Below are 21256 nucleotides of genomic sequence, written 5' to 3'. Positions count from 1 at the left end.
ATGTAAAGAGCTTGTTTGTCTGATAGACTGGCTGAACAAGAAGTAGGACTGATTGGACTTGTAGGCTCTAAAAAGTTTTACGTTGTTTTATTTTTGAACGCAAGTTTTTTTTGTACATAATTCTACATTTGTAAGTTTAACTGTCAGGATAAAGAGATTGCACTGCACTACAGTACTTGTATTAGGTGAATTGAAAAATACTGTTTCTTGTTTTTTACAGGGCAAATATTTGTAATAAAAATAAATATCAAGTGAGAACTGTACAGTGGTATTCAGTGTTGTAATTGAAATCAATATATTTGAAAATGTAGAAGACATCCAAAATATTTAAATAAATGGTATTATACTATTATTTAACAGCACAATTAATTTTTTTAATTTCTTGACAGTTCTAATTTTTTTCTCTTTTGTTTGTAATTATAAGAGATATTTGCCTGAACATAGGATGTAAATTCCTTAGGACTTCATCAGCTCCCACCTGGATGGACAATCACACTTTAATTAGTTCCCATCTTTCTAATAGGACATCAGAGCCATTGCTACTTATCAAGTCAAAGCGGACTATGAATTCATGTGGGGACTTTGCTGCAAGAGCTGATGAACTCCTAAATACTAAAGACACATTTTCATACAAATTTGCATAGTTAAAAAAAACATAATCAAAGGGGAATCGAATTGAAAATATACAAATATAGGCAAGTAAGCCTAACATGTTTCAATGTTTTTTGCGGTGCTTTAACACGCCCTGACACTTTGCACTGAACAGCAACCTTTTCCGATTCCAAGACATATGACTATCCACAGGAGGGCCCAAGTCCTGCATTCTTTTAGAACTAGGCATTTTCACTGAAGTCCGGGAGAGTTTTGCATAATAGGGTCATGTAGCGGGGCGGTCACCCGCTCCAGCCCTGGAAGGGCTAAAGCCAGCCCTGTGAGAGGGGTGAAGCTGTGAAGGAAAGCCTGGGCTGATTGGGGAAGGCAGTAACAGATGGGGCCACGCCCCAATCAGGCCCAGATGGTCCCTATAAAAAGTTGCGAGCCAGAAGCCCAACCAGCCTCTCTCTGCTTGTAGAGAGAGATGGGCCTGGCTGCTGGGGAGCTGAGCAGGATACTGAGAGTGGAGCTGGGCTGGAGGAAGGCTAGAGGAGCTGGGGAGCTCCAGCCTGGAAAACCCCCAGGCTGCAGGCCTAACTGAAGGCCTAAGGCAGGTACTGGGATTGCAGAGGGGCAGCCCAAGCTTAGGCCGAGGCAGCAGGTCCAAACCCCCCTTGCCTGTGATGAGTGGCTTATACTGCCGTCTGCCCCAAGGTGCAGGGGTGAGTTGGTGACTAGCAGTAGCCTACCACTGAGGCGAGGTGGGGGTAGTGGGTGGGGGTTCCCCTGAGTGGGGAGACCCGGAAAAACAGTGGGGGTACTGCCAGGGGGCAGCACCCAGTGAAAGTGTCACCCGGGGTCCCGGAGGGACACGGGGGCAAGCGGTAGCACGACACTGGCTGAGAAGGGGCGCTAATTCCCCGAGACGACCGGCAGGAGGCGCCGCCGGGTGAGTCTGCGCCCGGTTACAGGTCAACTATGGCCTGGACTCTGCTTTACATGAGCTGCACTGCCCCAGAGGACACTGGACCTCTGACAGCTGAAGGGCACACATGGAAAGTGTAGACACTGTACCTCTCCTTCAGAGTGACTCCCATCCCTGGTCTATCAACATTGCTGACTGGAGCAGTGGGGGAGGAGAAATCCATGTTCTGGTCTTCTCCCCTCCTCTTTAGTGGTCACTAGTGCCATTATCCTCCTGTCACACTCAGAGAAGTGCAAGGACTGCAACTATGCTCAGCCCCTGCACTGGGACACAAGTGTGAGAAGAGTGCTCTGTACCTTCCATCTAACACATCAATGATGAGCTGGACAAAGTCTAGTCCAAAGAATGCAAGTTTGGGCTCTTCATGGTCGTGATGCGTCAATGGAAGATAGAACATATTTCTCTTTGTAATTTTAATGGTGTTTGGCTATTTAGAGATAATTACCACTGCAGCTTTCTATTTTCTAAAAGAACAGGAATGCATACTGCTTTGAAGGCTGCTTATCTAATGTCTCCATGTGTGTAAGCAAATCAGGTTTCTTTCTAATGGAATATTTCTGTTCTGTACAGAAATAGGGTTGAATAGGGCTGCCAATTTGGGTTGCCTGTATTCCTGGAGGTTTCATCACGAGGTAGCCTTTAAAGATTAATCCTTCGTTAATTCCTGAGACTCCAGGACAATCCTGGAGGGTTGACAACCATAGCTCTGAATAATATTCAACATCAAATTTAGGGCTGTCAAGCGATTAAAAAAATTAATTGTGATTAATTGCTCTGTTAAATAATAGAATACCATTTATTTAAATATTTTGGCTGTTTTCTACATTTTCAAATATATTGATTTCAATTACAACACAGAATACAAAATATACAGTGCTCACTTTGTATTTATTTTTTATTACAAATATCGGCACTGTAAAAAGAAAGTATTTTTCAATTCACCTAATATAAGTACTGTAGAGCAATCTCTATCATGAAAGTTGAACTTACAAATATAGAATTATGTACAAAAAAAATAACTGCACTCAAAATGTAAAACTTTAGAGCCTTCAAATCCACTCAGTCCTACTTCTTGTTCAGCCAATCGCTCAGACAAACAAGTGTTAATGCTTGCTTGCAAGTGGTAATGCTACCCGCTTCTTGTTTACAGTGTCATCTGAAAGTGAGAACAGGCATTCATTTGCATGGCACTGTTGTAGCCAGTGTTGCAAGATATTTATATGCCAGATGCGGTAAAGATTCATATATCCCTTCATGCTTCGCCCACCATTCCAGAATACATGCTTACACCAGCAGAAGGTTGATTTTTTTTTTTGATGGTTCAGGTTCTGTAGTTTCCACATTGGAGTGTTGCTCTTTTAAGACTTCTGAAAACATGTTCCACATCTCATCCCTCTCAGATTTTGGAAGGTACTTCAGATTCTTAAACCATGGGTCAAGTGCTGTAGCTATCTTTAGAAATCTCACATTGTTATCCTCTTTGTGTTTTGTCATATCTGCAGTGAAAGTGTTCTTAAATCGAACAACATAATCTGTCATCATCTGAGACTGCTATAACATGAAATATATGGCAAAATGCAGATAAGGAGACATTCAATTTTTTCCCAAGGAGTTCAGTCATAAATTTAATTAATGCATTATTTTTTTAACGAGCATCATCGCCATGGAAGCATGTCCTCTAGAATGGTGGCCAAAGCATGAAGGCGTATAGGAATGTTTTGTGTGTCTGGCACATAAATACCTTGCAATGGTGGCTACAACAGTGCCATGCAAATACCTGCTCTCACTTTCTGGCAACATTGTAAACAAGAAGCAGGAAGCAGTATCTCCCGTAAATGTAAACAAACTGGTTTATCTGAGTGATTGGCTGAACAAGAAGTAGGACTGAGTGGACTTATAGGCACTAAAAAGTTTTACATTGTTTTGTTTTTGAGTGCAGTTATGTAACAAATCTGCATTTGTAAGTTGCACTTTCACAATAGAGATCACACTACGGTATTTGTATGAGCTGAATTGAAAACTACTATTTCTTTTGTTATTTTTACAGTGCAAATATTTGTAATAAAATAATATAAAGTGAGCACTGTACACTTTGTATTCTGTGTTGTAAATTGAAATAAAATATTTGAAAATGTAGAAAAACATCCAAAATATTTGATAAATTTCAATTGGTATTCTATTGTTTAACAGTGCGATTAAAACTGCGATTAATAGCAATTTTTTTATCACAATTAATTTTTTTTTTTACTTAATCACGTGAGTTAACTGCAATTAATCAACAACCCTAGACTGCTTTAGAAATAGTTACGTTATTTAGTTAGTTTTCATAGTATGTCACAGATTTTTAACTTCAGACCAAATGCAATAGGCAATTAGCCTCCTGAAAGCAAAGGGAACCTAGCACAGTAAAGATTTGACTGTTTGCTCTAAAACCATAGGGAAGTATTAAAGTATTTCCCTTTTTGCTTTAGCTCTCTGTAGCACCAAAATAAGCAAAAACAGTCCCCTCTCATCCTTCCTTGCACGGTTGTTACAGAATTAATGCATCTACGCAGGGGATATAGCAAGTTCTATAATAAAATGAATTGTTGGATACATTTCCTCCTTTCTTTGCTTTTAGAACACAATGACTCCTTACCTTAACCTGCAAAACCATGTTCTGGGCAACGTTTAGTTCCAGTTCTGCCCATCTCCTCTTCATATTCTGTAGTTGGTGGTCTGCATCCTGGAAATATATCCAAAGCTCAGCCTTCATTTGTTTTATCTCTTCCCAACCCTGAGCCAGGTACTGTGAGTGCATTATCTGCTGCTCAATCTACAAAAAAAAGAATAGTGATGGGGATATTTTAATGTAATTATTCATGTGCTGTGTGACATGTACAGTAGAACTGCGCAAAGAACAGATTTGAGGAGTAGATTCTTGAGGGGACTAAGTGGAGCTTGTAGACGGCATTACTGTCCAAAAAAAGCCTTAACCTTGGAAAGTCATAAAAAAGATAGTGTCAGAGGAAAGCAACAAGAAATTACTAGGAAAGCTAATACAAAAGAAATTTATTATGATTCAATCATGAAAGAGGCTTAAAAAAGAAAAAGAATCTAACAATTATTTAGAGATAATTCAGGGCTCAATGATTTCTTTAAAAGCTCAAATCAACTATACAATTAAAGTCGCTTTACTCTCCTGCTTGCACTTCATGAATCATGCCAGATGGTGACATATATATAAACACCCTCTCACCGACTTAGTGAAAACTTAATTCAATTTGTGTGTTTCATTCTAATTTGCCTAACACAGTTCTTTTGCTTGTGTGTCTTTTAGGAGAATTCCCAGAATTCAGCAAGGAGAATGCTTACCAAATCTGAGTCCATCAGTCATGTTAAACCCATATTAACAGTGTCACTTGCTTCCAATGCAACAGTGAGATGCCTTTAAGACAGGTTCTCAAAAGGCTTAAAATGTCTTGGTGCTATCCTACTTATGTTTTTTTTCCTCCTGCTTGTTATTTAACAAGCCATTCCCATCGCTAAGACTTGAAGCACCTTTTATCTATTCTGTATATATCTGCAGACTGTAGTTTATGGGTTGCTTGGATTTTAACTTGCTTCTCTAATATGGAATTTGGTTACTGTATGCATTAGACTGTTACACTCAATGGAGTGAATTTTAAATGTTATCAGAATGTGATTTCTCCTGGTAAAGCGTATACTGCAGTGAGATGTTTTTATGGAAGAATGTAAATGATGATTCTTCGTGGATAACTTAGGTGTATATATTTTTAAGTTAAAACTCTGATATAGTATATTTCTACACGTCCACACGTAAAAGTATATTTTATTTAAAAATTAAAAGTACCATTGTAGAAGATTTTATGGTATACCAATTTTAGTGATAAACAGGAAAATCAGCCTAGTGTTGCTTAGCGTTTAGGAAAATGTAAACTTATGAATTAGAAAATAGCCGAAGTCATGTTTGTGCAACTGAAAACAGTAATACATTGGCCCAGTTCTTCTTTTTCACACAGCCATAATATATACTATATACTGCTGCCCTGAAGCACTGTTCCTGAATATCCCCACTCCAGCAACCTTACTCTAAGATGCTGGTGTTGCATAGCAGGATGGCAACATGAAAGTATAATTTTAAAAAAAAGTAAAATTTCTTCAGTGAGAAAGTTAAGAAGTAAGTACAGAAGATGTTTCTTTAAACCATTACCTAATATGAACCTTGTATAAGAGGATAGATCAAGACAATTAACACTCTAAGGAGGATTAGAGGTTGGCTGCTGTGGTTTATCTCCTACCGTTTGCTTTGTTTGCTGAATGTCTGTTGCTGTATTCTTCACTCTGGTGTCTGACAAATCACACATAGAGCACAAGAGATCCAAGTATGTGCTTGCCTGTTCCTGCAGAGCTCGGAAATGTTTAACCTGAAGGAAGACAATCCTCACATATATTCTGGAACTCATCACATTGCATTAAAAGTTTCATTTGTCATCATTTTCAGATGGATAGTAAATGTAAGAGACCAGCACTTCAGAGAAGGCGATTTTGTCTTAACCACAAATTACCTGGACTATTTACAAATAAGCGTATGTGAAATATATTGCTCACAATGCTAAAGAATGTGGACTATATCTTGTTTATTTTTTTAAGATCAAAGCACTGAGGGACATGCTGTCTCCTATATGGATTATTCCCTTATAAAGAACTGGATGTTCTGCATGTTTAAACAGGCAGAGTTTCATCTAGATCATTTCCTCAGTGGAAAAGGAAACAGGATTTGCTCCACTGTTGAGTTGAGAAGGGTGGCTGTCTAGACCTATGAATTCTCCAAGATCTGAATAGATTCTGGGGGGATTCAAGATGATCTGTGCAGAGGGCTGGTTTCTCCACATTCCCTTCAGAGCCCTCCCAAACCTCCTTTGCCTCCATGGCAGCACAACTCTGACAGGGTAAGGGGCTCTCCCTCTAGCTACTGTCCATGGGATGCCCCTTGAAGAAGGTTCCCCCTCAGACAGGAAAGGGTTACATTAATGTTGACAAGCACTGCACTAACTTACCTACTAAAGTCATGTGTGGCTGACAAGGAAACTGTATACTATAGAAAAGCCGTCTCCCATAACTAGCCCCACCATAGAGAATGGTGGGATGACTATGGAGGCCACCCTGCCACAACGCCAGTGTGATGGCTGCAAAGCATGTAGCTGTCTGGAGATACGGAAATTCATATGGGAGCTCCCCAGTTTCTGCACTCCACTGTCTACCTGTCTTGTCATTTATATCATCATTATCACCACTGCTACCAAGGTCTTCTAGTCTTGATGGTTGGGACAGTCAGTATTCCTATGCAACAGCCAGCATTATTTTTGTTTGTCTAGGATCTGGGAGAACTTCCCTGTGCAGCTGTGAGTAGAGGAATTGATCAGCTTTGAACTTAGCCTTGTGCACTTCAAAATAAAATTAAAAAATCCTGGAAGCATCTGGGGACAGATCTTCTCTACCAACTTCCAAGTGCTGATGTGCCATGAAAAGGAGAGTGTCTGCCACCCTCTATTGTTTGGTTTCCATTGGAGAATGTGGATGGGATGCATTTTTCCAAGTCCCATACTTCTGTGTGAGGTTCTGGGAAGCCTACATATCTCCTTGCTTCTTTTCCCTGGCAGAACTCCACAAGAAAGCGGTCAGCCAGGGACAACCCAATAACCTCAGGCTGAAATCTTTTAAAAATTTTCCCATGACACCACTGTGTGCCAATGACACCATTGTAATGGGGCTGGAACAAGAACATAGACAGACAGATGGATGGCTAGGCAGACAGGGAACCTCAGTGTAAAGCTCTTCAATGAAATCTGAGCATGTTTATTGAGTTGCTCAACTTTAATGTTCAAATATCTTATTTTCATTATTGATGCTGGGCTAGCAAGAGTCACAGTCTTAGGCCTGGTCTACACTACGAGTTTAGATCGACTTTAGCAGCGTTAAATCGAATTAAGCCTGGACATGTCCACACAACAAAGCCCTTTTTTTTGACTTAAAGGGCCCTTTAAACCGGTTTCTTTACTCCACTCCGACGAGGGGATTAGCGCTAAAATCTGCCTTTGCGGGTCGGATTTGGGGTAGTGTGGACGGAATTCGACGTTATTGGCCTCTGGGAGCTATCCCACAGTGCTTCATTGTGACCACTCTGGACAGCACTCTCAACTCAGATGCACTGACCAGGTAGACAGGAAAAGCCCCGCGAACTTTTGAATTTCTTTTCCTGTTTGCCCAGCACGGAGAGCACAGGTGACCACGCAGAGCTCATCAGCACAGGTAACCATGATGGAGTCCCAGGATCGCAAAAGAACTCCAGCATGGACAGAACAGGAGGTACGGGATCTGCTCGCCATATGAGGAGACGAATCAGTGCTAGCTGAACTACGTAGCAGTAAACGAAATGGCAAAATATTAGAAAAAGTCTCAAAGGCCATGAAGGATAGAGGCCATAACAGGGACGCACAGCAGTGCCGCGTGAAAATTAAGGAGCTAAGGCAAGCCTACCTCAAAGCCAGAGAGGCCAACGGAAGGTCTGGGGCAGAGCCGCAAACATGCCGCTTCTACGCGGAGATGCATGCCATTCTAGGGGGTGCAGCCACCACTACCCAACCGTGTGCTTTGACTCCATCAATGGAGAAACACGCAACAGAAAAGCGGGTTTGGGGTACACGGAAGATGATGATGATGAAGACAATGAAGATAGCTCACAGCAAGGAAGCGGAGAAACCGGTTTCCCCAACAGCCAGGATATGTTTATCACCCTGGACCTGGAACCAGTAACCCCCGAACTCACCCAAGGCGTGCTCCCAGATCCAGAGGGCACACAAGGGACCTCTGGTGAGTGTACCTTTGTAAATATTACACATGGTTTAAAAGCAAGCGTGTTTAATGATTAATTTGCCCTGGCAATCGCGGCCAGTACAGCTACTGGAAAAGTCTGTTAACGTGTATGGGGATGGAGCGGAAATCCTCCAGGGACATCTCCAGAAAGCTCTCCATGTACTCCCAAAGCCTTTGCAAAAGGTTTCTGGGGAGGGCTGCCTTATCCCGTCCGCCATGGTAGGACACTTTACCACGCCAGGCTAGTAGCACGTAGTCTAGAATCATTGCCTAACAAAGCATGGCAGCGTATGGTCCCGGTGTTTGCTGGCATGCAGACAACATCCATTCCTTATCTCCCTTTGTTATCCTCAGGAGAGCAATATCATTCATGGTCACCTGGTTGAAATGGGGTGATTTTATTAAGGGGACATTCAGAAGTGCCCATTCGTGCTCGGCTGAACAGAAATGTTCCCCGCTGTTAGCCATGCGGTGGGCGGGAGGGGTGAAGTAATCATCCCAGAGAATTGGGTGTGTGTGTGTGGGGGGGGGTGTAGTTGGGTTTGTGCTGCATGTTAACCCGGAAATCTCAGCCCCTACTTTTACACTGCAAACCCATTTTAAATGGCCAACCCAATGAGTCCTTGGTATGGGAAATGAGGGCGCTGCTGTTTGAAACCATTCCCAGATGTTATGAAGGTTAAAAAAGCCAAGACTGTGGTTTACCATGCCTGTCTGCAAGCCGAATTCTGTTGTCTGGCACCGCGTGAGTGATCTCTCACACCAAACTGGCAGGCCCTCAATATAAGAGGAAAAATGCGACCTTGTAACAAAAGGACATGTGCTGTGTAATGTGAACAGCAAAATTTAATGTGAAGGTGTACCCATTGCTCTCTAAAATGCATCTTTTTTTAACCACCTCTCTCTTCTCCACCACCAGCTGCAAATGTTTCTCCTTCGCAGAAGCTAGCGAAGATTAGAAAGAGAAAATGGCGGACTCAGGATGATATGTTCACGGAGCTCCAGATGTCCTCCCACGCTGAGAGCACAGCAGAATGCGTGGAGGCACTCAATGTCAGAATGCAAAAAAGCACAATATGAACGAGAGGAGAGGTGGTGGGCTGAATCGCGGGATGAACAGAGCAAGTGGCGGGCTGAAGATGATAGGTGGCGGCAGCTTGCAGACCGAAGGCAAGAGTCGATGCTCCAGCTGCTAGAGCATCAAACTGATATGCTCCAGCGTATGGTTGAGCTGCAGGAAAGGCAGGAGGAGCAGAGACTGCCGCTACAGCCCCTGTGTAACCAACAGCCCTCCTCCCCAAGTTCCTTAGCCTCCTCACCCAGACGCCCAAGAACATGGTGGGAGGGCCTCCAGCCACCCAGTCACTCCACCCCAGATGATTGCCTAAGCATCGGAAGGCTGGCCTTCAATAAGTTTTAAAGTTTTAAACTGCAGTGTGTCCTTTTCCTTCCCTCCTCCGCTACCCATCCCAGGCTAGCTTGGCAATTATCCCCCTAGTTGTGTGATGAATTAATAAAGAATGCATGAATGAGAAGTAACAATGACTATTTCCTCTGCAAGCGGTGCTTGAAGTGGGGAAGGCAGGGTGGGGTGGTTGGTTTACAGGGAAGTAGAGTGAACCGGGGGGGGGAGGGAGGGCGGCGCGTGGAGGGTTCATCAAGGAGAAACAAAACAGAAGTTTCACACCATAGTCTGGCCAGTCACAAAACTGGTTTTCAAAGCTTCTCTGATGCGCACCGTGCCCTGCTGTACTCTAACCGCCCTGGTGTCTGGCTGCGCGTAATCAGTGGCCAGGTGATTTGCCTCAAGCTCCCACCCGCCATAAATGTCTCCCCCTTACTCTCACAGATATTGTGGAGCACACAGGAAGCAGCAACAACAATGGGGATATTGGTTTCGCGGAGGTCTATCCGAGTCAGTAAGCTGCGCCAGCGTGCTTTTAAACGTCCAAGTGCACATTCCACCACCATTCGGCACTTGCTCAGCCTATAGTTGAACAGGTCCTGACTACTGTCCAGGCTGCCTGTGTACGGCTTCATGAGCCATGGCATTAAGGGATAGGCTGGGTCCCCAAGGATCACGATAGGCATTTCAACATCCCCAACGGTTATTTTCTGGTCCAGGAAGAAAGTCCCTTCCTCCAGCTTTCAAAACGGACCAGAGTGCCTGAAGACGCGAGCATCATGTACCTTTCCCGGCCATCCCACGTTGATGTTGGTGAAACATCCCTTGTGATCCATCAGGGCTTTCAGCAGCATTGAAAAGTACCCCTTGCGGTTTATGTATTCGGTGGCTTGGTGCTCCAGTACCAAGATAGGGATATGGGTTCCGTCTATCACCCCACCACAGTTTGGGAATCCCCTTGCAGCAAAGCCATCCACTATGACCTGCACGTTTCCCAGAGTCACTGCCCTTGATATCGCCAGGTCTTTAATTGCCCTGGCAATTTGGATCACAGCAGTCCCCACAGTAGATTTGCCCACTCCAAATTGATTCCCGACTGACCAGTAGCTGTCTGGCATTGCAAGCTTCCACAGGGCTATCGCCACTTCCTTCTCAACTGTGAGGGCTGCTCTCATCCTGGTATTCTGGCACTTCAGGGCAGGGGAAAGCAAGTCAAAGTTCCATGAAAGTGCCCTTATGCATGCGAAAGTTTCGCAGCCACTGGGAATCGTCCCACACCTGCAACACGATGCAGTCCCACCAGTCTGTGCTTGTTTCCCAGGCCCAGAATCGGCGTTCCACGCCATGAACCTGCCCCAGTAACACCATGATTTGCACATTGCTGGGGCCTGTATTTTGTGAGAGGTCTATGTCCATGTCAATTTCTTCATCACTCTCGTCGCCACATTGCAATCGCCTCCTCGGCTGGTCCTGGTTTTGCTTTGGCATGTCCTGGCTCTTCATATACTCCAGGACAATGCGCGTGGTGTTCATAGTGCTCATAATTGCTGCGGAGCTCTGAGCGGGCTCCATGATCCCAGTGCTATGGCGGCTGGTCTGAAAAAAGACGTGAAACTAGTGTCTGACGGAGGGAGGGAGGGGCGACTGACGACATGGCGTATAGGTACAGGGAATTAAAATCAACAAAGGTGGCTGTGCATCAGGGAGAAACACAAACAACTGTCACACAGAATGGCCGCCCCAAAGATTGAACTCAAAACCCTGGGTTTAGCAAGCCGTTGATTTCACGGAGGGAGGGGAAAGCAAATGAATACAGAACAAATCTGGTCCATCTATTTTTTAGATCTTAAGCTGGCAGCAGATGGTGCAGCATGACTGATAGCCATCGTCATCTTCTGGGTGCTTGGAAGAAAATGATGTACTACGACTAATAGCCATCATAGTCAAGAATCAGATGCCCAGAGTGGAAAGTTTGGTGCAGTATTTCTTAGAGAAATCTGCTGAAGAACTTTCCCGGGTGCCTCTGATTGAACTCACTGAGGAGTATGACGATGACGGATACCAGTCATAATGCACCATCCACTGCCAAAAGGCAATTAGCTGCTGCTGTGTAGCAATGCAGTACCATGTCTGCCGGCACCCAGATGACATATGGTGATGGTGAGCTGAGCTGAACTGAGCGGGCTCCATGCTTGCCGTGGTATGTTCTCTGCACAGGTAACCCAGGTAAAAAGGCGCAAATCAATTGTCTGCCATTGCTCTCACAGAGGGGGAGGGGCCTGACAACATGTACCCAGAACCCCCCGCGACATTGTTTTGTATGATCAGGCATTGGGATCTCAACCCAGAATTCCAATGGGCGGTGGAGACTGCGGGAACTGGGATAGCTACCCACAGTGCAACGCTCCGGAAGTAGACGCTAGCCTCGGTACTGTGGACGCGGTCCGCCGACTTAATGCACTTAGAGCATTTTATGTGGGGGGGGGGGACACACAATCGACTGTATAAAACCGATATCTATAAAACTGGCTTCTATAAATTTGACCTAATTTCGTAGTGCAGACATACCCTTTGAATGGAGTAGGTGCATGGTGCCTAAAACTGCATTATGCTGCCCCTAGTGCATGAACAATTAACACTTGGAACTGGGAGTAGCCAGTGAGGCTCTGAAGTTTCCATGAGTGAAGAGCCACAGAGGCAGTTTTCTGCTATATTAAGCACTTACTTGGATTCATACCAAAAAGGGTAATTGAGTGTATAAACCCAGTTTGCTCAAAATGTCGCTCATGTGCACAACTTTTACCTGCTTAACTGCATCTGCCAGGCTGAAAGGTGGCCACATGCTTGGTTTTAACTCTGGCTGAACTGTAGAGAGCCAAGCCTGACACTGTTGTAGAGTATCCTGATGGTTAACATGCTTCTGGAGTTCATGTTCCAAACTCTGGTACACCTAGAATAAAAAGGTCATTGACACTTCTGACTCGGATATAAAAAACTGAAGATAATATAAAATACTGGTCTCTCAAACTCCAACCAAGCTGTATTTTTCAGACATTAGGTAAAATTTTCAAAAGAAACTAAGGGCTTGTCTACCCGGTGCCTTAGTCTGAACCATGGTGCACTAACTGGCCCATGGTGGAGCTTGCTGGCATGCACTAGAAGTTCCCTAGTGCATGTTAAATTCGTTAATCTTATTCATACTTCAGATGCTTTAAAAAACTCTAAATCAGTCTATTATAATATCCATAATATCCTGTTTCTCTACTTCAACTTCATCACATTCTAGAAATATTTATTTTTTCAATGTAATATATCTTAATTGAATAGGATGAGGCAATTTCACATACTTTTCAGGGAGTTTAGGTTAATAACTCTGAATGGCGATGACTGTTGCTTATTTGGCATGTTAATATTCATTTTTCTTAATGGGAAAGCATTTGGCTAGTGTCAATTTGTACGGTGATGTTTAATTATGTGTTGAAAATTTAAGCTCTGGACTTTTAATAGAGACATTTTCAAATAAAGGCTTGGTTATGCCTTGTAGATACAACTCCATCTATGTGTGTGGGGACAATGCAGAGGTCTGGGGGGCATTATGCTTTCTGGAGCAACCTACCAGGCCATAGTTAGTTAAATCGACGTATGGAATGTATTGCACAATCCTTTTTATGATTGGTCAGATCTGCTGGCACATACAGAGAGGCAGGACCATGGTTCTACTGCCTGTGGAGACTGGCAGCCCTAACACTGTAGAGTCTTGTGAGAGCAAACCCTGCAGTGGTGTCTCGTCCCGTGCAGTCAGGGGTGTAAGAGGGAGGAAAGCTCCTCATGCTCTCACCGTGCCTTGGACACTTGAGGAGGAAACAGATACCGTGTAGCCCAGAGATTTCAGGAGGGAAAAAACCAGAGATGGAATGAAGTGATTATTAGGTTGTTTTTGTATCTTTATTCATTAATTTTCATTTTATGACAACTTTTCTGCATACACACACCCCTTTTTAAAGAAAATGGCCATTTCTGCTAACTGGATCAACAGGATGGCCCAGTTAAGACTCCTCTATTGTGCCAGGGAAGATAGAATTTCCTAGCACATCATCAGTTGCTAGTGCTGGATGTTCCCAAAATGCTGGCACTAAGAATGAAGTTCACCCCAATGAAGGTGACCCCACACAGGGTTGTCTTCAGAGGGGTGAATTCACTCTAAAGAGTTGAAACAGACTTCACTACTGCCCCGATCCTGTGAAGAATTACCAACATGTTTCACTTTACACACTATGAACAATTCCATTGACTTCAGTGGGATAACTCATACTGCGTAAAGTGAAGCAAGTGGGCAAGTGTTTGCAGAATCTGGGTCTGTATGACTGAATCTAAACCTAAGCTTGCTCAAAACAAATAAACTTCAATAAAACTTTGACCTCAGGTACTTTTTAACACCTTTTATTATGTACTGCATGGAGCTACACACGTGGATTTTATTTATTTAGCCAAACTTAACCTTTATGCTTTAAAAATAAATATAGTCAAACGCTTTTTCTAAAATTTGATTAAAAAGAAAAAAAAAAAACTCAGTCCCTTTCTGGATGGAGACCATGTTTCCCTGATTTTATATTAATAAATTTGTATACCCTTGTAAATAGGGATTTTAAGTCAATCCGGGGTTATGTGGAGAAGAAATTATGGCAAAAAAAAAATGGCCACTTTAATCAATTTATCTCTAGCATAAGGAATGGTGGCACAGTTACATTAGTAACCTGTAGAGTCAGTTTTTACACAATTTCATGAAACATCAAATTATTACAGAAATTCTAATACATTATTCTCATCCGGCACAGAATTATTACAATACTGTACATAACCAGCATGTTGTTTATAGTTATATCTGATATACATTGTTGAAAAAAAAAAAAGACTTACTCTCTGAGCTGTGCTACAAATGGCTGAATAACTGTCTCTTGTCCCCTGTAGATGGGTTTGTGTGTTTTGCCTAAATTTTGCTTGAAGATGTTCTGCACATTGATTGATCAAATAGTCACCTTTATTTTTAAGGCTGTTCAAATGGTCTTCAAATCCTGCAATCTCTTCCATCATTGCCTAAAAAAAGTTAAAGAACCCATAAAGAAATACTTTGATAGTCAAACCGCTTCTGAGTGATGACTTCTTAAAGTAATTCATTATATGCTTGAATATTTTTCTTAATTGTATTCGTCATTAGATTTAATCAGAAAACGTATGTTCCAGCTATTGGACCGTACAATCGGTCTTAAAGCCTTTTGTCACCCAAGAGATCCTAGGCTGTCACTTAATCAACAGAATCCAGCAAATTCACATACATAGGTATCCTCTAGACATATTACAAACATCTTAAATGAACCAACATGATGTGAAGTATCAGAGGGGTAGCCATGTTAGTCTGGATCTGTAAAAAGCAACAGTCTTAAAGGTGCCACAGGACTCTCTAACAGATGTATTGGAGCATGAGCTTTTGTGGGTGAATGCCACAAATTCGTCAGATGCATGTCATGATGTGCTTTGTCCTAAATTGAGGAACTTTCATTTTTTCTTGTCAACAGTCCCTCTCTGTTGCTGCTTATCACCCCTTTTTCCAAGTCAAATCTAATATTAAGGTCAGATTTTGATGTTGACAGTAATTGATCCAAAAGTGGTCCCATTAAGAACAATGGATGAAATCCTGGCCCCATTGATGTAAATAAGAATTATGCCATTGACTTCAAGGGAACAAAGATTTCACACAATGAAACGACTTAAGGAGTAACATACTAACCAAAAAGTAAGTTAGGACATCACTATCTGGCCCATAGTTTGAAGGCATTTTGAGGTAAGGATTTTGACTAATCTTTAACGTCAGTGTGTACTAACCACAGCTGTGGGTTGCTAGCAATAATTATGCCTTCCATGAGAGTATTTGAGGGTATTTTAGAACCTAATAACAAAAGAGAATTAGAATATAAACTCTTCTAAAAACTAGGAGGTTTTTGTCCTCCCAAGAGTCAGGAATCAGTAGTGTCCCAGGGGTAGGAGGGCCCTACTCTGCCTCTTGTGGTCTATTTCTTCTCAGCATGCAAGAGAAACTCTAATACAAAATTCAGACACATATACATAACCTTCACATGTTGTCACTGCTGCTCACTGAAGGTGACATGAATCAGAAACACACTGATCTGGATGTAGACAGTGAGTGCATCAAGTTATTCTTGTTAACCCAGTCAATGTTACAGATATTCAAGTAAGTACAGAAAAGGAGGATAAAAAAGTTACAGCTTCAGAACTGAGATGGGGAATTGCTGGAGTAATATTTATTTTTACTGAGTAAATTACTTGTGTTCAAGCACAAAGACCTACCTTGTGGTTGGCTAGTTGCTGAGTTATTATTTCTACACTGCTGCTCTCCATAAGGTCAGGAGTGACCAGCCTGCTGGACATCTGTAACAACCACTTTTCCACTTCTTGTAAGTCACTGTTATAATCTTCATGCTCTTTTACTTTCACCTCCAAGCTTTCAGCATGTGCCTGTGGGATCATATAAACCAAAATACAATTTTAGAGACACTTTAAAGAGAAAGTACGTCAAAAGTTGCTTTGAAACCTGAAAAGTTACTAAGAGACTGATCCTGCAAAATATTTATTTCATAGGAGTAGTGCTTATATGGCTAGACCACAATGAACACATCAGAAGAACTTCTTGCATCAGTATGGGTTGGGCCCAATTTAAAAAAAAAAAATGTACAAAAATATTAATGATAAAGAAAATTGAGTTTTTTTTTAAAAGGGTGACAACTTGAAATGTAGTTAATCCTTGTCACTTTCAATAATCGCACACGTTATTTTGTCTACTATAATTACAAGTAACAGACAAGAATGTTACTTTTAAATTGATGGTGTCCTTTTAAAATATATTTTACTGTGGATTTTTTCTATTAAAATTTATGTATACACGCTAGAGTTGAAATCATCCAGGTTGCCAAACAACAAATCTAACACAATAAAAATCATTATAACTCACACAACAAAAACAAAACAAAAAGACATCCACAAATTTGGTTCTCTCTTCGTCCGCCATGGGAAGGAGGAATAGCAATTAAAAGGGACACTACACAGTTTTACTGTAGCTTAGTACTGTTGGAGGCATCACCTGTTAAGAGCTTTAGGAATAATATATCAGCATTACATTTTCAAAATATTATATACTCATTACTTAAGTAATTTTAATTAATTAGTTAAATTTTCCTTTGTGATCTCAGCCATGCCTAGCTTGTGAGTTCTGGCAGGAACACTGTAGAAGGTGATGCAATTCAAGGACATTTTTACTTTTGAAGTGTCATTTACTCAGGAAATTATTTTTATGCAATGAGATGATTAGACACAGGTCTGTGCCTTGTTCTTGTCTGAGAATTCCTTTGCTAAGTGGAGACACTTCTCTAAGGTCATATGCTCGTTCCTGATAGAGTTGGCCCATTCTTCAAGTTCAGAGTGGTCACTGATATCTTTTAACAACTCTCCTTTAAGCTGTAAGTTTCAAGAGGAGACTTCTCCCCTAGTACCTCAATACTCATTTGAGCTTTCCTTGTAATATTTATGTAGGTAATCATAGGCACCGACTTCTACTGGTGCCAGTGGATGCTTAACCCCCTCTGCCCCTGGCCCCGCCCCTCCCACCCCCATTCCAACCCCTTCCCCAAATTCCCCACCCCAACTCCGCCCCCTATTCCGACTCCTTCCCCAAATCCCCGCCTTGGCCCCGCGTCTTCCCCAGCAGGCCACGTTCCTGCTCCTCCCCCCTCCCTCCCGGAGCTTGCTACAGCTGTTTGGCAAGTGCTGGGAGATAGGCGGAGGAGTGGAGATGCAGCGCACTCCGTGGAGGCGGCGGTGAGATGGGGTAGGGAGGGGAGCTTGGCTGCTGGTGGATGCAGAGCACCCACTAACTTTTCCCCATCGGTACTCCAGCCCCAGAGCACCCACGGAGTCGGCGCTATGTAGGTAATAATTCACCTCACTGCAGAGAGCTCACATGAGACTCAATGAACCTTGTAAGCCCCACATAAAGGGGGCTTCTGCTAGCCCTCTGCCTTGGGATGAAATGCCACCCACAGGAAAAAAACCTCAACTCTTTAAACTGGAAAAAACATTTCTCATATTGTACGTTAGTGACATGAAAGGATCCCACAGCCCCCTTGCTGATTCCTTTTACCTTTGCCGCATTGCAGAGTTCCTGGTAATTGGCCTGAAGTTTCTGAATTTTGTCCCCTAAAGTAACGTCATGCACAAGTTCAAGAAGGGCTTCTCCTTTTTCAGTCACTGATTTTATCGAAGGCTCATGGGACAGCACCGTCTGTTGTATTGACTACAAGTGCAAGCATTATAGTGAAAAAATATACTGTAAATAGAATATGGTAAGATCACGTCCCTTAAATTCCAGGCTCAGAGGGTCCCCTCTAATCATGGATCTACCCCTTCTCATACAGTAGAGGACGCAGCCACCTCTGTGGCACCATCCTTCCTCAACCAGCCCCCAGGGCTGTATTATTTTTTCCTTGGAGCCCCCTCAGGAATTCTGGGGGCAGCTACAATAAGCTACTGAGCACGTGTGTGGAAGAGGGCAAGTGCTAGAGGCCAGAGCTGGTGCAGAGACAGAGTGCCTCTGAGCATATGGCTATAATCTGCAGGTTTGGGGATCGACCTCACTGCCTTTTCAGGAGATAAACTCCAACCCCCTTAATGGGATGATACAAGGGGAATCTCTACAAAGGGACACGATCTGGTCAACTGTCCCCTTATTCCTGCCTTTTTAGAAATAACAAATGACACAATCACAGTGTGTGCACGTGCTGTCAGATATTGGCTTCCTCATACTCATAGTGATGCCTGAGACTCGCAAGCAACATCTGCAGCCCTGTGGGGTGTGTTACAAAGACACTAAGGTGGGTGATTGGTATTGTTGTTGCAATTTTTATTTTTGGAGAGTTATTATTTTGGTACAATGGTAAATGTTAAAAAAAAAACTATTTTTGTCTGCAATGTTATTGTAACCATGTTGTATATTAGAGACATAAGGTGAGATAATATCTTTTATTGGACCAACTTGGTGAGAAACTTTTGAACTTACATAATGCTCTTCCTCAGGTCTGGGAAACATACTCAGACCCTGCCAGAACAACAGATGCAAAACCTGTAGACATCTCTCCGCTACGACAATGATCAAAAACCACCGACAACACACCATTCAGGATCCATGGGTCATACCTATCACAGCATGTGGTGCACATCATCCAGTGCCTGACATACCCCAGTAACTATGTGGGTGAAATCACATTCATTACACTCTCGAATAAACTCACAGGAAAATGATAATAGACAGAAACACCCTTATCACCTGTGGGCGAACATTTTTCACAAAACTATCACTCTTTATCTGACCTCTTAGTCCTTCTTCTCAAAGAAAAACTGTACAACACTTTCAAAAGATGAGCCTGGGAGCTTAACTTTGTAACTTTGCTAGACACTAAAAATCATGGACTGAACATGATTTATGGCCCATTATAACAGTCTATAACCCACACCAACTGCCTTTTTTTCGCTCTCCCTTCCTTCCCTTCCTATGACTGAAGGGGTATTAACAAGCCACTTCACCTGGAATGGTCTCTCGAAATATGTGTAACTACTGTGATAAACAATCTGTTCCACTACTTTATGGACTGATCAATAGTAGAAAATTAAATAGTAAAACCAATCTCTGTCAAGGATGTGAAAAATCCACACCCTAATGCGGCACTGTTAAACCTACCTAAGTCCTCATTTAGACAGTGCTAGGTAGATGGAAGAATTTTTCCATTAACCTAGCTCTTGCCTCTCAGGGAGATGGATTATCTATACCGATAGGAGAATCCCTCTCTGTTCCACTGTAGCATTTTAAGTGTAGACATACCCTGAGTATGTTTCCCAGACCTGAAGAAGGGCTCTGGGTAAGCTCAAAACCTTGTGTCTCTCACCAACAGACATTGGTCCAATAAAAGATATTTCCTCACCCATCCTGTCTCTCTAAAACTATTATAAAAATATTAAGAATTAAAATGTTTTTTAAAATTAATTAAAAGCAATGAAGCCTACAATCTCCCATGTCAGCTGAACTGGAACTTTCAGGTTCAGGTTTAGTTTATAAAAAAAAAAAAAAAAAAAAAAAAAAACGCATCTCAGAAGAGTTCTGAATTGTGCATCTTTTATCTCAGACCAAGACAGGCTGGAATTTTTCAGACCATTTAATAAATCAACAGGTATTTTAAATTAGCCAAATGTGTGGCGTGGCCAAATTCTGCTTTCAGCTACATCAGCATAAATCCAGAGTAACCCCACTGACTTTAGTATATTGAAGAACAAAATTTGGCTCAATTCATTGTGTCATTACACCTATAAAGCTGGTAGACTGATGAGAAGGAGTTCTCATTCCTTCAATATTCAGAGTTAAAATCAGAGGCAATACAAATAACAGTATGCAGTACATTATCTATATTACCATCTATTGCTAGCTGAAAACATATGCACTTTAGGAATACAAAGGAAAGATGCAACAGAAAGTGTGTAGTTTAGATGCTGAGTAGGGGAAGCTAAGTAGGGGAAGCTAAATTAGGAAAATGTGTAACTTACACATGTTATACGTGTAATTTACACACGGAGGTGGCACTGTGTAGTCAGAAAAGCACTAATTAGAGGTCTCTTGATTTCCTTTTCACCCTCCTATTAGTTGCTTTCACTGCTACATCCTTGCCCTTCCATTCCCCACAGTGTTTAAAACTATAACAACTTCTATGAGTTACCACCATAAAATTTACACCATCATTTATGTCACCTCTGAATCTGGGCCTCAGTTTTCAGGTTAATTCTCATGATCTTTGTGGTAAATTGTACTATAAATACACATCTACCCCGATATAACACGAAGTCGGATAGAATGCGGTAAAGCAGCGCTCCGGGGGGGGCGGGGCTGTGCACTCCGGTGGATCAAAGCAAGTTCAATATAATGCGGTTTCACCTATAACGCGGTAAGATTTTTTGGCTCCCGAGGACAGAGTTATATTGGTAGAGGTGTAGTACTACAACCTATTTTCCATTATATAGCAAACTTAAATATAGCAAAAAAACCAAAAGCATAAGGAGGCAATGTCAGCAGTGACAGAAAAGTTCCAGAACACTGCAGGTCAAATTCTATTGTCACTTAAACTAGTGTAGACCCAGAATAACTGTTGCTATCAGTGGAGTTACTCCATACTTATTCTATTCTATGTAAATGAGAACAAAAATCGGCCCCAGGTGGGTAACCTTCAAACATGGAAGACTTATTATGGCATGGACACTATACATTTATGATTTGAGCATCCAGATGA

General features: G+C 42.2%; 1 protein-coding gene across 2 annotated transcripts in view; it reads right to left on the bottom strand.

Annotated features, from left to right (window-relative positions):
• Positions 1-21256, bottom strand: part of SYNE1 (spectrin repeat containing nuclear envelope protein 1) — a 475430-nt gene that overhangs the window by 202046 nt on the left and 252128 nt on the right. For both annotated transcript variants that reach the window (XM_034765383.1, XM_034765382.1), the window contains exons 70-75: positions 18070-18222; positions 16224-16391; positions 14778-14954; positions 12664-12810; positions 5881-6006; positions 4218-4394 (exon numbers count right to left, since the gene is read on the bottom strand). In XM_034765383.1, the coding sequence (XP_034621274.1) occupies positions 4218-4394; positions 5881-6006; positions 12664-12810; positions 14778-14954; positions 16224-16391; positions 18070-18222 (948 nt within the window). The remainder of the gene's footprint in view (positions 1-4217; positions 4395-5880; positions 6007-12663; positions 12811-14777; positions 14955-16223; positions 16392-18069; positions 18223-21256) is intronic.

Source organism: Trachemys scripta, chromosome 3 (genome assembly GCF_013100865.1).
Source record: "Trachemys scripta elegans isolate TJP31775 chromosome 3, CAS_Tse_1.0, whole genome shotgun sequence".
In the NCBI taxonomy this organism is placed as follows: domain Eukaryota; kingdom Metazoa; phylum Chordata; order Testudines; family Emydidae; genus Trachemys; species Trachemys scripta.
The sequence above is the reverse complement of the archived record's forward strand: the minus strand, read 5'-3'. Positions and strand labels throughout refer to the sequence as shown.